The following is a 19,390-nucleotide window of genomic DNA, read 5'->3' as shown; positions in this document are numbered from 1 at the left end:
CGGTCTTGACACAGAAAGTAGTGTTACACAAACAGCTTAAGCTCGTAAAATCGCTTGCATTATTTCCCTACTTTATTTGGCATAATTGTAAACTACATTTGTGTAAATATCTCATTACACACTACCAATTATAAACTATATTTTTTATTTTTATTCTTTCTAAATTCTACATGCTAATTGTCTCCTTTAACTAAATTGAACATTGTATTTGTCACGTCTCTTACAATGCTAAATAATTCTTGTTGCAAGCGAGACACATTAGAAATCTTGTTAAAAACGTAAACACAATAATCAGTTTTGATATTAATTTATAGATATTTTAAAAATCTGTGAAAAATATACAAAACAGCTGGGACGAAACATGGTACTAATAATGTACGCATGGGTTAAAGGTCAAGCTATGAAAGAAAATGGCACTCAAGACGTCTGTACAACAATTAATGCGTGTTTCAAGGATTGTTGCCGATGTTTTTATGGAAAGGGGCATATGTCTAAAGTGCTCGCAGATAAGAACTATCAAAATACCCAACATAAATTATACGTCGAAAAGATGGTTCAAAGTCAGCGCAGGTATCAACAACTTTCATATGTTTGTTTTGTTTTGGGGGAGAGTGGGGGGGGGGGGTATAATCTTTCCGTTTCATGGAGATTCTTAGTTCGATCTTTTCAGCTTGAGTTAATTAATTAGTTGAGTATGTCTTTGAATTGAAATTTTCATCCTGTGCACTGTCGGGTTGCCTGATATCAGCTCTGAGAACTGTTGTTGTATGAAGCTCTACCCCCACCAACTTGAAGCCCACAGATACTGCATCAGTGATTGGCTGAAAGTATACTGATTGAACCATGAGTCATTAGACTGTATTTGTCCACACTGCCTTTAGTGAATAACATGATTGCATTAATATTCCTTTTTTTCTATAAACAACATTTATAATTATTTACTTTTCAACAGGACCTTTTCGACACGGTGATTACGAATGGCAAGATCCCAAATCAGAGGAAGATGTGTAAGTAAATACTTTGCTGCATTCTATTTGATTTACTTTCTTTGGAACCACATGTTTTTGTTTGTCCTATGTGTAGTTTGATGAATACATTATTATTCCAGAATTGTCCTTGGTTCATGTATGCCTATTCATCACATAGATAATGAAGTTATTATTTTTTTCATTAATGCAAAAAGAATGGTCTACTAGAAAATTGTTTGATTCCCGTCATAAAAAGTAAAGATCAAAAACCTTGCTGTTATTTTGCTGATTATTCATCATCATTTTTCAGTCTTTTTCTTCAGAATCATAAGCTTGGGTGTTTTTCACTCTTTTCTTCAAAATCGAAGCTTTGGTGTTTTTCACTCTTCTTCCTCAAAGCAATAGAATTGGGTGGTTTTCACTCAAAATGAACATGTATTTGCAGTCATCTAGTTATCCTTGCTGAAATTCTCGTATTGGAGCAATAAACTTGGTACTGTTACACTATTTGGTTTTGTTTTATGTGATGTCTGAGCACACGCAGACTGATGACTTTTAGTGTGCATATCCCCATGTTAAAGTGAAATATCAAATATTTCACATTAAATGTCAAATGCATAACATCCACAGTGATGCGTAATACAGGACAGATGCATAGTTTTGCATTATTATTCAGTCTCTTCTAAATATTAGTTGAATTAAATAAAATAAATTCTAGCAAATTAAAACAAATATTGTGAACAAGCAGAATCGCAGCAGAGTCTATGCAAGGCATTCACATGGAATAGAACACTGCAATGTCAATAAATAAGCATGTGAAACACAAGCAATGATATATTTGTATTTGGTATTATTTTGGCAATAGTTACACTGTCAATACTCCACTCCACTGTTCGTACTGTAGAAATATGCATGTGATTAATGTATAATCCCATGATATTTTGTACTAGCTTCACATCAGCAGCAGGTTTATATCTATTATAATTCAAACAAAATGCTGAAATGTAACCATTCCCATTGGTGGAATCCAGGAATAATTACATTAAGGATCCAGGTTCAATTCTCCTATCTTTCTTTGCAGTTATCTATTATTTACATTTAATATTTGCTTAACATTTCTGTCTTTCATTCATTTGTAGTCAATTCTTCAGCAATAAGAATCTCAAGGAAATATTTTTTTTTTTTATCATGTGAAAAAGTATACTCTAACACCCTACTAGAGTATCTATGTACATTGCCTTTCTTATATTGAATTACACTATAGTCAAAGCATAACTTTTCACCAGCTTGCATTGAAGGTTTATATATTATGTAATCTATATAGAGTACTGGTACTGTAAAATGTTGCTTCTATTACAATGGTACAATGCAACAGATGAGTGTGTTTTCTATTAGAGCATCTACACATATGAGAAATGGTGAATTTTTGATTCTCAGTTGTTCATAAAGAATGGGTGCGACTTTTATTAGGGATGCGAATTCTAATACAGATTTTATGATACTCTATAATATGTTTTATATTATGAGGTTATCTCATGAATACCGCAAAATATTCACAAAGGTAGTGCAATGATTGTATTGACAGACATGTAGCAGAGCTTGATGTGACCTCATACTGCCTTATTGCATACTTTGCCGAATTCTCATGATAATCGTATGATCATACATCCTTCTTCTGCTGTACAATAATTTAATGAGAGATAACAGCAACAACAAAATGGTAACAAAAAATGCTGTCAATAATGTATGGAGAAAATTGAATTATCCTCATCTTGAATTAGCAAAAATATCGGGTACCGTAAAAACGTGTTGAGCCCATTTAAATAATTGATTTTGAAAAATAGTCAGGTTTTTAGAAAATGTGTTGAAATATTGACTGATCAAATTTTATATAAATTAGCTACAAAATGTTGGATGTCATCCATGGCAAATCATTAGTTGTCAGATTCAAAACTATTACGTGCTTTCTGCTGATGGAAAAATACAACTGACTATAGAGGGCGCTATTTCATGCCATTACACCTTGATCATTTATTGTCCAGTTTTATTACTTTTTTTCAGTGTTAATATAACGTATATTGATAGATCGAATAAAAGAATTAATGTCAAAGGCAAAGTAGGGGATAATGTTATGTATCTAGCACATAGGCACAACATTGAGATTGAAGGTAAGTTTTGATTTCTTCATCAGCAATTGAAATTTCTCAAAATTGGGTAACAGACACCAGAGCAGGTAACTTTCATATTTCACCAGCCCTGCATTAAATTTACCAGCATTGCATTAAATTCAAGTAAGTGCACCAATTTATTTATTCAGTAAAGTAGACAATGATTTGAATGATTTTAGTGTTATTTTGATTATTGATCATTTCAAATTGATGCGTTCTCTGTTTCAGAAATAACAAACATTCAACTTCATTCATAAACAAGGACACTGAGATGATTGAAACCAGACTCACTAATTTGGCCTAGAATTTATAGAAATGTATGTTTGTCTGTCATCTTTCAACATGTGTGATTTCTTTAGTATGCGTAAATTTCTTCATTGCGTATAACACACTTGCATCACTTGTTTCGAGGAAAAAATGCAGTCACAACAAAACTGGAAAGCCACTATCTGTTTACATGTACATTATATATTTTATTAATTACAGCTAAAAAGCAAAAAATAGTTGGTATTTTATTCAAAGTGGGTCATAGTTTTGACCTACTATTAAACAGCTAATTCCCACAACAGTGTTGCATATCCTCATCTGATTATCCTTGGTATATTTTAATAAATAACAAGTTATTGTGATCAGTGATCAATAATTTGTATTTTCTATATCGGTTTTTCCTTACTTTCTCTGTTTTGGTTTGTTTCACTTTCAAAGGTGTTTGGTGACACAGCTGTATTGTCAGTGTTTTGCTATATTGTATATGCCTTTATAGATCTAATCGACTGTGATAGTGTCAGGTTAGAATGAAGTCACAAAGCATTACATCATGTTATTAACTCTTTAAATGCCATAACTTTGCCTGCTAAAAGTTGGTGCAATATTTTGCACATTTTTATGTTTTTTGTTAATTTCTCATTGGCTATAAGTCTTGATCAAAATTTGTGAAAGAACAAAACTGCAGTTGAATGGAAACATATACTGTAGAATATTTTATTTTAGCTGGAATTAATTTTCGCTGAAAACACTTTTTGACTCCCATGTGCGAAGCACAAAATGGGAGTCTTTGCAGTTAGTGTGTCTGTATGTGTGTGTGTATGTGTGTATGTGTGTATGTGTGTATGTGTGTGTGTGTGTATGTGTGTCCGACTGTTCCACTGCTATCTCAAGAACCATACATCGGTTTTTGATGAAACTTGGTGCATAGATGCTCTGGGCCAATGCGCAGATTTGATTAGGTTTTGGTAAAAATCCATGCTCGTTAATTACCTAATTTGCATGATAATTAGCTAATTTTTAGCTGTTCTATGACTGTTCCACTGATATCTAAAGAACCACTCATTGGATTTTGATGAAACTTGGTACATAGATGCTCTGAACATATGCGCAGATTTGATTAATTTTTGGTAAAAATCCGTGCATATTAATTACCTAATTTGCATAATGATTAGTCAATTTTCGGTTTTTCCACTGATATCTCAAGTACTAATCATCACATTTCAATGAAACTTGGTACATAGATGTCATACGACACTGCACAGACCTGATAGTTTTTATGGTAATATCAGTACATATTAATTACCTAATTTGCATAATTAATTAATTTTCAGCATTTGATATAAGTAGTTAGCATTACATTTCAATGAAACTTGGTACTTACATACTCAAGGACTATGCAGAGATTGATTGTTTTCGATAAATATTTGTGCATATTAATCACCTAATTTGCATAATTAGTTAATTTTCAGCTTTTCCACGGGTATCTCAAGTACTAATCATCGCATTTCAATGAAACTTGGTACATAGATCCTTTAGGACTATGCAGAGACCTGATTAGTTTTAGGGTAAATAATTGTGCATATTAATTATCTAATTTGCATAATTAATTTTCAGCTTTTCTACTGATATCTAAAGTACTAATCATCACATTTCAATGAATCTAGAATTATGCAGACCCAATTAGTTTCCGGTAAATATTTGTGCATATTAATCACCTAATTTGCATAATTAACCAACTTTCACACTGATATCTCAGGTACTATACATCACATATCAATGAATGTACATGGATACTGTAGGACAATAGACAGACCTGAATAATTGTGGGTTAAAATCTGTACATATTAATTACCTAATTTGCATAATTAACCAATTTTAAGCTTTCACACTGATATCTGAGGTACCGTAAAAACTCCAAAATTTCGACCGGTTTTAGAAATTGGTGTTAGAAATGTGACGTGTTTTTAGAGTCAAAATTAAGATGCATTTTCGGACGGTCGAATTTTTCAGAATAGAAATCAGCAAAAAAAAATGGGGAAGATAGACAGTGTGCTTCATTAGTTTTTAAAAAATGCAATGTCCGTCAATTGACGTAAACTTCCTCATGTTTCACGGTAAAAGCAAAGGTCGTGGCCGAGTTGTAACTCAAAATCTAAACAAAGTCATCAATCAGTGAGTATTATGACAAGCAAAACAAAACATCAAGACGCGGAGAAGAGGTCAGCACAAAACTAATAGGTCAAAAGACAAAGCTGTCTCGCACTACCTAGGAAAACTTGCGAATGTTCGAAGTACAGGTACCCATTGGACAAAAGATACATGGAAGTTTAGCAAACGATCTCCCCGACCCAGTGCAATGTATCCGGTTAGAATCAAAGCTCACGTGTCCCTTATTTGAGGGACCAAATTCTGCCGTAAATTCGCCCTTGGATTAAAAAATAAAATGGGATTTAAGAAAATAAAATGGGACTTTTAAGGTGTATTTTGGCGTCATTTTTCGGACATTTCAATCAATCCTGCCGGCTAAAATAGAGTCTAAGTTTTACCGTAGTCATTGACGTCTGTCTATTCAAGAGTACACGTGTATGATTTTTATCGTGACTAGCGTGAGCGGGTAAGCTTCCTTTCGAGAATGAGCTGTTATCACTGTGAACAATGTTAAATTATTCTTCAGATGACCAGTTTATTTTTTAAAAACAACTAATTTTTTTATTTAAAAAAAATCATGCCGTTTTCGCATCAAAATCCAAGCCAAAATATCGTACTACAACAACAATCTCTTCCGCATTGCGTTCAATAACATTAACATATTTAAATAAGCTATGGTAATTTGAACACGTTGGCATCATCCAGCTTTCTGATTGGTTAATTAGCGATTTGACCTATTTGACCTAAGAGAACATGGCGGATATCCTACAGCATCAAACGTTTATACGAGACCGGAATCATTCGCTTACGATGAAACTAAGTTGACTTTTATTTGTATTTCATAACCATTCAACAAATTTATTTTGTGTACATTATTATAATCACTACTGAGTACAGTAATAATCAACAATTCAGAAACGCAGCATGCCGAGGTTTTTGTGTTCGTTTTTATTTGAAACTTCGTTTATTTAGAATATATTTTCGTTACCAATAAAATAAAAATCTCTCAGTTAATCAGAAACCCGGATTCATGCCTTTGAGGAAGGTCCCGTTTGAACGCTCACATCGGGTTTTTTTTCGTTTGGGGGAAAACTAAAACTGGTCGCAATTTTCGAATAAGAATGAGTCGGCAATTTTTAGTGGAGTCGAAAATTTGGAGGTAAATAAAACACCGAAACCCGGCAAATAAATAGGCGATCAAATTTTTAGAGGGGTCGAAATTTTGGAGTTTTCACGGTACTAATTATTCCATTTCAATGAAACCTAGTACAAAGATGCTCTAGGACAATGTACAAACCTAAATAGTTTGGGGTAAAAATCTGTTCATATTAATTCCCTAATAAGCATAATAATTAATAATTTTTTGGTTCTAATCACATTTCAATTAAACTTGGAGACATAGATTTTCTGTTACATTGCGCAGACCTCATTAGTTTTACACTCAAATCTGGTCATATTAATTTTCTGATTTGCATAATTACTTTTCAGCTAAGTAATTTCGAATTATATTTAATGTGTCTCCAATACTCTCAGCACATGGGAGTTCTTTCTAAGCTTTCTTTGATTAAGCATTTTGTATGGAATTTATTTTCACTGATTTTTGTCAAGTTGAATGTAATACATAGGAAAAAATGTATATTCGCTGGATTTTATTTTCACTGAATCATCCCTTCAGCGAAAATAGCGAAAATTAATTCCAAGCGAAAATAAAGTATTCTACAGTAGCAGAACCTTTCAACAAATAAGCTGCTTTCTGATTGGTTTGAATGTTAGATGTTAGGGTTGTGTAGCCAATCAGAAACAATTTTGTAAATCTGTGCAGGTTTATTGTATGAAAGGTAACAGAAGTTGGCATTTAAAGAGTTAACCTTTTCACCAATAGTTTCCACTTTTCATCACAAATTTACAAAATAGTTCCGTTTATAGTTTTTACTTTTCTTCAGAAGATTCAGAGAAAATTAGCCAAATTAAAGTAAAAACTGAAAAATGACTCAAATTTTGTCTGTTGGCTCCAAAATAGGGTTCATTTCTAGAAATATTGAAGAATATAAGAAAAAAGTGCAGACAAATTTGGGCAAGGATGTCTGGTGGTGAAAAAGTTAAAGCCTCTTGAATGCTTTGAGTTCTGAAGTGTCTTTTGTTTTGAGTCTTCAACACATGTTTTAACTTGATTATTTCTGTTTGTTTCAGGTGCCTGTGAAGCATCTTTAGCTTGTTCTACATGTCATGTTATTGTCCATGATGATTATTATGATAAGTTGCCGGAACCCGATGAAAGGTACGATATGTTTTTTAGGATGGTGTTTATCTGACAACTGCATTGCAGCAGTGTTCACTGGGGATTTTTTAAACCATTTTCATTTGAGTAACTATTTTCAAGTATCCAAATAAACCATCATTGAATGTATTTTCTAAAAAAAAAAAGATATTGTAGGCCCAGCAATCGTATTTTGGCAAATTTGATGTCATTGCCATAATGTTTTGAATAACAAAAACAGCAAAATTGCCAGCTTACTCGATTTATGACAATTAAATTATGACTATACTGTGTGTTTTCGTGTCTGCAGTGAAGATGACATGCTGGACATGGCACCACTTCTAACAAGTACATCCAGATTAGGCAAGTATATGCAATCTCTTCTAAACAATATTTTTTTTCTGGTCCTAGAATGTTCTAAAAAATGGTGCAATAATTTTGTTTTTCATTTTCACAAAATTTTGCTCCCCACTCGCAAAAAAAGATGTGGTAGTTTTAAACTGACATACATGCCAACCAGAAACAACTCTATTTTCCTTTGCTATGGCCTTGTCACATACACTACCTGGGTTACCATTACTACATGCAGATGCAATCAATTCACTTTGATGTTTCTTATTCACATACAACTTGTTACACCGTTGAATCTTTCTGTGTTTTGTTTCTATACTTTTCTATCTGAAGTAACACGTCTGTTGACATTTACAATTATATTACCACTGACTAAAAATCATTCTAATTCAATCTCTCTAAAAATATATTTCTTTTTTAAAAATTATAAATCAGAACCCTCCATGAATAGTTTTTACCGGTAGTTTGTGGATTACTTCCCTTGTTTATTTGTCATTGTTTTGTATATAATAAAGTAAAGTACATTCATGATCATGATAATTTACTAACAGGCCTGTTCTTGTTAACCCATTGGACACCAAAGTCAAGTTTTGCCACTATTCATAAATTAAATAGCACATCAATTATTTATTTATGTCCAAAATTATGATAAAGACCTGTAGCCATAAGAAATTATTTCCATAAAAAAATAGCTAAACTGTTGCACTAAAATTTCAGCGGGAAAAGTTGTAGTACATGGAAGTCAAATCAATTTTTGTCAGCTTTCACTGAATAAACCTGCATAATTGTTTCCATATTTGTTTCAAAAATGCAGCCAATGGGAAATTATGTTCATTTGGTGCAAAATTAACTAATAATTAATAGAAAAATATTTAAAAATTACAAAAAGTTATAAGTACATTTTACAACTATAGAGGTAAATGCTGCATATAACCTATGAAGTACAATTTGTATGATTACCTATCTAAATATTTTTATATTCTTTTGAAATCTGGAATTCAGAAATTGTTGGTTAGTTTGTATTTTCCCATTTAAGGTAGAGATGCAGTTTATCTGACAGGTATTTTAATTAGTTAATTAGGAAACCAAGATGACCTCCCTTATCCACAAAACTATATATTTTCGAAAAGCTTATTGTATGAATTTTGAAATTTTGTTAGTATTTTTTTTTTATGGACACTGTAGTTCGAAATGTGCATAAAAATGTGCTTTTTTGGTCAAAAGTGATTTAAAAAAATTTGCTTCTAAACCATTCTTCTGTTTCCTGTCCAAAATTGGTTTATGGGTACATTTGTTTACTATGAAGATATTGCCGTCTTGAAAACTGTCTACCAGTTGTCAATTTTGCAGGGCAGCAGCTCAAATTTCACTACTTCAAGTTTATGCAAAAATTAACACCAAGGCTAGTTGTCTGTATGATTGTTGTAACATTGTTCAACCAGAAACAATGTCCCGACGGCGTTCTGAAGATAAACACATTGTCAATCATTTGTGAATCAAAGCGTCTAGGAGCTATTTTTTTTAAAGTTCTGTGATGTGCACTTAAAAAAAGCTGAGATAATTGCTAATTTGCATAACAATTCACTCAGTAAGAAGTTTGCTAATGCTCATAATTAAAATGGCTGTAACAGTTCCAAATTTAAATATATTATCGTTTTGTTACAAGTTAAATATAGTGCATAATATGGAGATCCCGTCATTTCTTTTTTTCACCAAGTTTCTTTTTTATTATTTATGTACAGCCTTGCTAAATCTTGCTAAGTATTCAAAAGAGATAATGTTTGCACCTGTTATCTATATTTTAAAATGGTTTTTTGAGTATGTTCCACTATTCACAATTCTACAAAATTTTAACAGTCTATAGCCAATACTGTTTGGATAATAAAAAGCAAAAAAAAAAAAATTTCACTCCCAAGTGCCCACAAACCTACATCTATACCTTAATTACCCTTTCCTCTTGAAAGTTGTTATGCGTTGGCAAAAAATATTAAAAATGAATATTAAAGACTGTCAATATACATGTGCATGAGGAAAATACATTACCATCCCTCAACTTGCTTTTAAAATTAGTCACAGCAAGTATGAACACGTTTTTGAATTAAAAATACGTACCTCTTCAAAGGTCAACCAACCCATTATTGCACTTTATTACACCACTAGAGGGCAGTCTACATTTCTCTCAGACCAATCTCATTCCAAGTTTGATGATGATAAATCTCGTTTTAGTACTGGCATATCAGTACAAATATTGAACTGTACAGATTTTTATTTATCATTAAAACTCTGGTGATATCTTGAATTTACAGGCTGCCAAATTATTTTAACAAAGGAACTGGATGGGCTTGAAGTCTCACTCCCAAAAGTCACCAGGAATTTTTACGTAGATGGCCATGTACCACAACCACATTGAAATGTGCATAGAACTATTTATAGTCTATCTGTCTTCTAGTAATGCAGCTATTTTGCCGAAATAAGCACTGCTTGTATCAAAGGAGCTCTCTTCTAGTTGTGTGATTGAATATACTTTCACCTACCTATCAGCTCAGTCTTTACAGGGTATACTTGTACCATAATGCTGTTTTTTTTGTTTTTTTTTATAAAAGTACAATTGTGATTTTGAATGTATGCAGTTTTGCATAAAAAAATAAATTCATCTACATGAAACATTCATGTTGTCTGGGAGTTTTATCATATTTTATCATCAAAAGGGTCGACCCCCCTACCCTGGGTAAGTGTGGGAAGGCCAATTCCACTGGCCGAGTTTCATTCACTAACGAATGCGACTTTGGGGGAACCTGACTGGGTGCTCGGCGGTATAACTGAGTTCCACTGTCTTGAGGAGAAGGGTTGACTAAGGAGTAAAGCCCACAGAAATCCGGAGTGGACACCCTAAGGCAATTGGATTGACTACTAGTCGCCTGGCCGGCTCCAAACGTGGTGCTCTGCATTCCCTTGGACTTCGTCGATGTGGAAGAGAGGGGAACCTTGTTGACTGGGCAGCACTAGGTTTCCATATACACATGCCCAGGCCTGCGCCCTGTAGAGACCACGAAGACTGAACGAGCGACTCACTGGGCGCAAACCCATCGAAGGATGCCTATTATACATTTGTTTCATGATCTGATCCAAGATTGCCAAATCGCGTCTGTTCTGGTGAGCATATATGCATGTCACATAATGTTTTGATCATTTCAATATGATGAGTGGTCCTTGGGGGGGGAAAAAGTATTACGTAATGTACCGTACAGTGACAGTGACCCAATTTTACCTGCTTTAATAAAACCTCCTAAAATAGTTTAGTTCTCTGTCACTTGCAGTGGATGCATATAAGAATTCTGAATTACTGACAGGCGTGATGTGATTCTCTTTGTGCATGTGCTTTGGTTCACCCATTGTAAAAAGGGCCTAACCCCCCCAGTGTACTGTAAAGGGGGTAATTATTCACTGGGTTTTAATTTAGCTTATTTCGCTGACTGGAGAAATGCACTAAATTAAAACACAGTGAATATGTAAAATTTAGCATAGAACACATTATCTAAATGACGAAACCGTGAATTTAAAACCCACTAAATATGCCTGAAATGGTAAATCAGTGAAATTTAAACCCAGTGAAAATTAGTCATTTTACAGTATTTATTTTTCTCTTTCATTGGCTTAAAGGGACAGAAAATACATGTGAACAGGATATTTTTTTACTGAATATTTCCAAGACATTTGCTAGATCGTACATGGATAGTTTTGAGGACAAACTTAGAAAAATTAGTTATGGCTTCTCTTGTAGTATCCCGCAGAGTAATAAATTAATTGCAGGTAATAATTTTTACAACTTTTATATTTGTCAACTTTGGTGTACGTGTTTGTACGTACAGCCAAATATATAACTTATCGTTTGTGCATTTTATTTTTCTTTAAGTTTACCAGTTGTGTAACTTCTATTGATTCTGTCTGCAATGAAGATAATAATGAGGCCGACTGGTACATATGCATTTTTCTTATTGACAAGATCTTTAAATGATACTGTAGTTGTTATTCACTAGCTGCTACACAATTCAGAAGGTGAAATCAGAATGGCCAGTATCCAGATATATTCACTGGACGGTGAATTTACAATCACCCAGCCTCATCCATTGCTCATTTTAAAAGGATGGTGTCATAACTGCACACATGATTCTTTGATTGTTATTAATCCACAATGCCTGCAGTGCAGTGCAGTTCATTAAATATGCACTATGGTGACAAGAGATAGAGAACCATGGCTTGAGGACGTATCTAGTTCCTTGTCTTCACATTTAGCTTTCCCTGTAAATGCACGTCTGGTATTTTATCAGCCTTGATGCAACTGATCAGTTGCAATGTTAATGAAGGTATGTAAAAGAATGAAGACACTGTTCCTTTTGGTGAAAATAAGACAATTTATTGAATTTGAAACACTTCCAAATACCAGTGGATAAACATAATCTTTGATGGATTAAATATCATACAGCTACAAACAGCATATCAATAAACAGGTGTTCTAAGGCAATTACAATATTAAAATCAGTGGTATTTGTGGCAATTAATGTATATAACAGAACTACCCAAACTACATGTGGCAACTCACAGGTTATTGATAAGATTATCATTCAATTGAATATTATTTAAACAGAATTAGTTTTAAAATCTTGTTTGATAGAAGGAACTCATATTGTAGAAACTAGTAAGAAGTATTTGTACTGAATGCTCAGTTTGTGAAGTCCTGCTTGAATAATTGGATATCAAGTCATCTTGATGTAACACAACACATATAATAGCTTTAGTAAAATTCACTAACATGCACTTCTGAGTAAAATCACTGGGCCGTTGTATGAAACAAATGGAAAATTTGTATTTCAAAATATGGTATGAAAATACACTAATTACCGGTAATAAACATGGAATAAATTCAAAATGTGTTGCTGCAATGGCATACACACACTTTTATTTCATTGGATAGTAGTCAACAGTTTAACAAATTATTCACAACTCATTATTATGCACACATTAATAATATTTACTACTTCTCTGTACAATTTATACAAGACAGAATGGAATAAATTTATAAAAGTGGGATAGGTTAGAGCAAGCATCTATTGCTTAAAGTAGAAGGATCATCATCTGACAGGCACCCACAGGAATTGAGACCTGAACAATGACAATGTATGCGAAAAAATAACAAAGACTTGCGGGTAAATGCTTACCGTATTTGTCGCATGCAGAGGTTTTTGATCTGATGCAGATTATCAAATATTGAGAAATATATCCGTATACAATTATACATCATAACATTTATTTACAATTCATTGGCAATATTTATTTCATTAGAAATATTGAAGAGTGCGATCTCTGTGTTGATACATTGAAAATTACTGGTAATCAACTTGAGCAAAATCCTGTTTGATATTGAAAGACTAAATCTTTAAATAAGAAAATATAGTGCAAAATAAAGTATCTGTACAATATAATAGTACTGATAGTTGTAGTGAGAAGACTGAAAATGGGCAGGAATGAAAAAAAATAGAATGTGCTACTGTAAAATACTTTGTTTCCACTTGGAATTTATGGTTCAGTGAAAATAAAATCTAGCAAATATTTTTCCTATATTTTACATTCTACTCATCAAAATTCAGCGAAAATTAATTCCAGCTAAAATAAAGTATTTCCACTATAATGACTGTACATATATACAAGGTTTGGATTGAAATGTATTACCCATATGACTACAAGGCATGTTTTAGTATACTCATAGACTACTCCACCCACACACTATTGCAATTTATGAATTTTTAATTATACATTTATTTATCAATGCCAAGATATATATTTCTAGTAATATTTATAAATCACTCATTAAAGCAATAATTAAAATATGATAAATAATTTGTGTAATTTTGCAGCAATTTGATTTTTTTTTTGTTTAATTCAAATTATAATATTCAAGACTGCCAAAATCAGACAACCCAAGATTTATCCATATTCAGCATCAATCACTGAATCGTTCATGCAAGCATAAAAATCATTTAAAATTTATGCAAAGACATCTTCTCTCTATTAATGAAACCCTACAAGATGGCAGTCCTTCTAAGGTGCATTTCATTTAACAGCATGTTAACAAAATTGTGCTTTTATTTTGATGTTACACAAAAAATAGGATTTTCCATATCACACATATGTTAGAGCATTACCAGTAATTCGTCTGTTATTCTCGTGAGTACACTGCACCATACCTCAATTTAGTTACACAATGCACACATGGCTACAGTTAATAATCAAAGTAATGATTACCAGAAAACAGAACAGTGTTCGTTACCACCCTCTGTAACACTTTATTTAACCCAAAGCCATCCTAGTGATACCAATCATGCATGCCCTGTGTGTTGACATGCCATCTCATCATCTTGGCAAATGTTAACATCCTAGGTTCAATCTAATTTGATATGTCGAAAAAAAACTGTCAAGAAACAAGCTGCTCTGTGATTGGTCTGATTATTAGGGATTGGGTTGGGTAGCCAATCAGGTACAATGTTGTAAGTTGCTTTACATTGACTTCTTATTTCTAATGCAAATATCAAGTTCATTTTTCATTATTAAAATTCAGATTTTTATGTTTTTCTCCTTTTCAATTATTTTCACTCATTAATTCTCACCAAACTACTGAGAGGCCCTTAGAGTTTGCAAAACACTTTGGAACTTGTTATTCTTTTTGTGTATTGAGAAACATGCAAATATTAGGCCACATCAAAGTAATGACCAGTGGACTGTACTGCTGGGTTTGTAGCCATAAGCAAAAGGATGCATTAGTCCTATTATCCTATCCCTTTTGTGTTGAAGACAGTCATAACATTGTTATTTAGGGAGAACAAATACAAAACAAAAACTTTTTTAATGGGTGCTGGTAATTCAACTATGCTTTGATGTTGTTGTATTTACTGTCCGGTTTTAAAGGTTTTAATAAATGCAGCGTATATATGGACATTCATCACCATCAACACAGACTTCACAGCCTGCCAATGCCACCTTGATCAACTCTTTTGTCTCATTTGTAACGTTTTTCACGCCGGATACATTAAAATATGTGAGTGATTTCATGGACCTAGCAACTTGAACTATGCCATCCTCTGACAGTTTATGACATTGATACACGCTGAGCCAGTGCAGTGATTTCAGCGTACTCAAACTAACGACGCCCGAATCTGACAGTGAGACACACTGTGACAAGTTCAACATTTTTAATTTCTTCAAGTGTCTGCTAATGTGATGGAGACTCAGATCTGTTATGTCGCAGGCATTCAACTCTAATACTTCTAAATCTGGGAATTCTTCGGTTATGTGCTGCACTCCGGTGTCATTTATCCGATAACAGTTGCTGAGTTTCAGGACCTTGATGTGTTTCCGGATAGCTATGTCCCGGAGATCAAACTGGGCTATGCGGGTACATCTGGTTAAATCAAGGTACTCCAGCTCCGGGAGAGCATTGTGTTCTTTCATTCCTTTAAACCAGCGCATAGGAAGCTGACACGATCTTAGAACTAAGGTAGCAAGACTCTTTGGTAAACTAGTCACTTCCAGTGCACCAAAATTAGCCTCTACAACCTCTAAGTATTTTAAATTTGGACAGCGCTCCTTAAGATCCATAAGCACAGCATTAGAAAGGCACTCGGTATTCTTGACAGAATTTAAAAATCCTCTCAATTTCAATGATTTGAGGGAGGTTGAGAGATGATTTCTAACAACTTTCCAAACATTCCGCAAGTTTACACGACAATTCTGAAGATCAACATGTTGCCATAGTGATTTGTCATTAATGAGACGGTTCCAGGATTTGCAGACTCTGTATAATTGAAAGAAAACATAGTAATTATGCATTTTTGCTTGTAGTCACAAACATGCATACATACTCATCTACATACTCTCTAGAAGCAGTGAACTTTGCAAACTCATTGATACTTTCCGAGATGCTCATGTATGATTTGCAAAAAGTTGTAAAAGAATGCCCCTGGTTAAAAGGGGTGATAACAAATAAATGAATCTCAATAAAATTCACCATTGGCGACATTTGTTGGAACTGTGCCTTTGAATTTTTTTTTCAGTAACAGATCCATTGCACAGGGATTTAATATAAGGCAACAGGTGTAATGAAGACCTCAGTCAAATAAATTGTGCCTAAAATCACAAAATACTAACTGCAAATGATTGAGTGTAATGAAGGAGGTTAGTGTTGGGCTGTTTCCCCTAGTATACTCAGAAATTATAAGATAGTAGTACTTGTTTAAATAATTTGACGTTCAGTCATCAAGTGCATGTTGATGGCTTCGAACTCGCGGCGTTACAAGAGAGGGCGATATTTTAGAATCGGTCGGTTGTCGCCCACTCATTCACCCACTCACTAAAATGCCGCCATGACAAGATGACTATCGCCAAGCCACTGCTCCCATATATGTTGGTATGACGTGCATAAATACTCGCCTTGCAACACGGCATTTGTCGTGTGTATCCATGAAGGAAAAGATATCCAGCATAATATTATCGGGAAGTTTACCAAATTCGCTGTTTGCCAAGGATTGGTTCGTGAGAAGTTGGCTATTTGCCTCAGCAACTGCCCTGCAAGCCCCACGGCGAGCCATTGTGACGATCAGCTCTTTCCGGCCACAATCAGTCGAATAGTATTGGGGTTGCCAAAACAACACGTTAAAATTATGTCCTGTAAACACAGCGCACTTGCAGATTTGACGCGAATCAAGCAGTTCAAGTCAAAATTTAATCCTGGAATTAGTTCGATATTCGTATTGGCTATTAGAATCAAATTCATTGTGAATCTCGCCAGTGGCGGATCCAGCAAAATGTATTGGGGGGGAGGGGGGTTCCAAGCTTCGCTTAAGATATACCAGTAAATCGCAGAGAAGCTACGCGTAATCCAGATCACAGTCCCTCTATGATAGAGGGACTGTGTCCAGATCATATGAATCGTCATTCGTTTGGGGGGGGGGGGGATGCCTCCCCCTATGCATCCGCCACTGAATCTCGCTGCGGCTGCGTTCAAACTGAATGACATAACTTTTTCATATCCTGATACACCCGACATTTATTGGACCCTCGAGTTTCTGCGATTATAATAATGTAATCTATCCACCGAGTTTTCGTATTTTGGAATTTGGTTAAAGAAAATCATTTTACAGGAGACAAGAACAACATAAATTTGACCATAGACCCTGAACGAAGTTACTTGATCAAATTTGAAAATGCACACCCGTTGAAATGAAATGAAATGAAAGTAAATTTTGATTAACATAAAGGGTAAATTAATCACGATTAAATTAAAACAGGTTAACCTCGGAAAAGGTTTCGAACCCATTTTTCCACGACTTTCTTTGCCCTCGGTATCTCAAGCCAATCGTACCCCTGAAATATCATTAATGGATGTTTCAATGGGAAAAGACCAATGTATTTACCTCATTATAATTCACATGGCATGCAGATTTTGATTATTAGTATTTAATCCAAATAATAGACATATATTTCAACATTTAAGAAGTTTTCGATAAGAATGTGTTTTTGATTGTTATCATTGATGAAGATTTGCCCAAATCCGAAAAACTGAAGATTTTTATAAAACTAGGTACCCCAGTACTTCACAGTGTGCAACTCGCGCAATCATATGGCTTGTTTCGTATTATTCGGTGTTTTATGTTATAAACTATTATCACGGGCACATACATTACATATTATAACAATTCACATAGCATGTCATTAATTTTGAACAGACATAATATTATGGCCATATTTTTTTAAAATTATTATTAGTCCACATACAATTATAATGACTAATTTTATTTTTTTTATCGAGGCTTCTGAATGTGTATCCTGAGTGACCTAAACTTATATGGTCTGTTACATGACGCTATCTGTGCGATAAAACGGCATGGTGAAGATTGCTTACACGATGTCTGATGACGTCACATCAGCCCATCCTCTAATTAGCACAATAATGATTATGAGTCAATACTGTGTATTATTTTTTGAATATAAACCAGAAAAAATTGTAGTGTGATTAACTGTCCACACTATCCAACTTGTAGTATTATAAATGATGAGTATGAGATCGTTTAAACATGTTTTCAACAGAATCAAGGAAAAAAACGTATGTTGTTCAAAAACGTATGTTGTTCTTTCATACCCTTACCTTCCGACCATGGAAGGTACTAACGGAGTACCTTCCATGCTCTGACCAACCCCACTTATATAGCACTGGTTATAAATTACTGCACGATTTGCCATAAAGCCACTATGTAATTATGACAGTGACAATGACTCATCTCTGTCACAATCATAGTACTGTTTATAATATACTTCGTAATGTGGTTTACGTGTTGGACTAAAAAATATGCATTGTAATAAGAATAAACACAATGTCCACCCATAACCCCAACTCCCAGTCATATGCTGCTTATGTATTATTATTTAATATGAAGGACCAAGAAAAAAATTAACTGTGTGCTGTAATTAAAATATGCCCCGCCCAACAAACTTCTATTGTAAGAACGGTATGTAGATCATGGAGCACTAAACAAAACGTTGTATAATAATCTCTTATAGTACCGCCCCTTTCCAACCCACGACCACTCTGCAATAGTGATGAATTAATTTGTATTATGATTACGTAAGACTGGAAAAACAAAAACATAGTGACACACCTTCAAATATGCTTTCTATAAATCCTACTGACGTCACAGGGTGATATGATTTACTTAGAAACAGAAAAACGAAATCAAAACTCGTCTTGCGATTGTTAGCATTTTTTTGCAGAGAACCATGTAAGGTACTCCGTTAGTACCTTCCATGAGAGAACTAAATCAGGCGTATTACACATCGACATCTTGTTTAACTAGTACTAGAAACTTACAGATTAGACTTTGAACTATTTTCATTTATTTAACTCCATTGTACAAATATAGAAAAAACGATCATTCGAAAATTATTGTGTGATTATTCCCATACATATTAAAAATGTGTATGGAAAAAGATGGCTGTGATTTGAAAAAGTCATATGCAAAATAATCGGCCATTTTAAAAAAAAAATTAAGAATTCATGTACTACTCAAAACTCGCATTTTTGATACATTTTCGAGGATGTTTTGTGATAAAAATTAGTTTGGATTTCGTGAATTGTTTGAGTATTTTTTTAATGATAGCGAACTATTTCAATAGGTGGCTAATTT

General features: G+C 33.8%; 2 protein-coding genes across 2 annotated transcripts; one reads left to right on the top strand and one right to left on the bottom strand.

Moving 5' to 3' along the window:
* Positions 1 to 385: 385 nt before the first annotated feature.
* Positions 386 to 10,824, top strand: LOC102808409 (adrenodoxin-like protein 1, mitochondrial). The gene is made up of 6 exons (XM_006825549.2): positions 386 to 570; positions 953 to 1,007; positions 3,030 to 3,136; positions 7,742 to 7,829; positions 8,119 to 8,171; positions 10,466 to 10,824. The coding sequence occupies exons 1-6, from the start codon at positions 411 to 413 to the stop codon at positions 10,567 to 10,569; spliced, it is 567 nt and encodes a 188-aa protein (XP_006825612.1). The 5' UTR covers positions 386 to 410; the 3' UTR covers positions 10,570 to 10,824.
* A 1,727-nt stretch (positions 10,825 to 12,551) lies between these two features.
* Positions 12,552 to 16,827, bottom strand: LOC102809368 (F-box/LRR-repeat protein 12-like). Its single transcript, XM_006825552.3, has 2 exons — positions 16,641 to 16,827; positions 12,552 to 16,005 (listed from the first exon to the last, which is right to left on the bottom strand). The coding sequence occupies exons 1-2, from the start codon at positions 16,796 to 16,798 to the stop codon at positions 15,123 to 15,125; spliced, it is 1,041 nt and encodes a 346-aa protein (XP_006825615.1). The 5' UTR covers positions 16,799 to 16,827; the 3' UTR covers positions 12,552 to 15,122.
* Between the last annotated feature and the right edge of the window lie 2,563 nt (positions 16,828 to 19,390).

Source organism: Saccoglossus kowalevskii, chromosome 9, assembly GCF_978046115.1.
Source record: "Saccoglossus kowalevskii chromosome 9, keSacKowa6.1, whole genome shotgun sequence".
NCBI classification, from domain to species: Eukaryota; Metazoa; Hemichordata; class Enteropneusta; family Harrimaniidae; genus Saccoglossus; species Saccoglossus kowalevskii.
The sequence above is the reverse complement of the archived record's forward strand: the minus strand, read 5'-3'. Positions and strand labels throughout refer to the sequence as shown.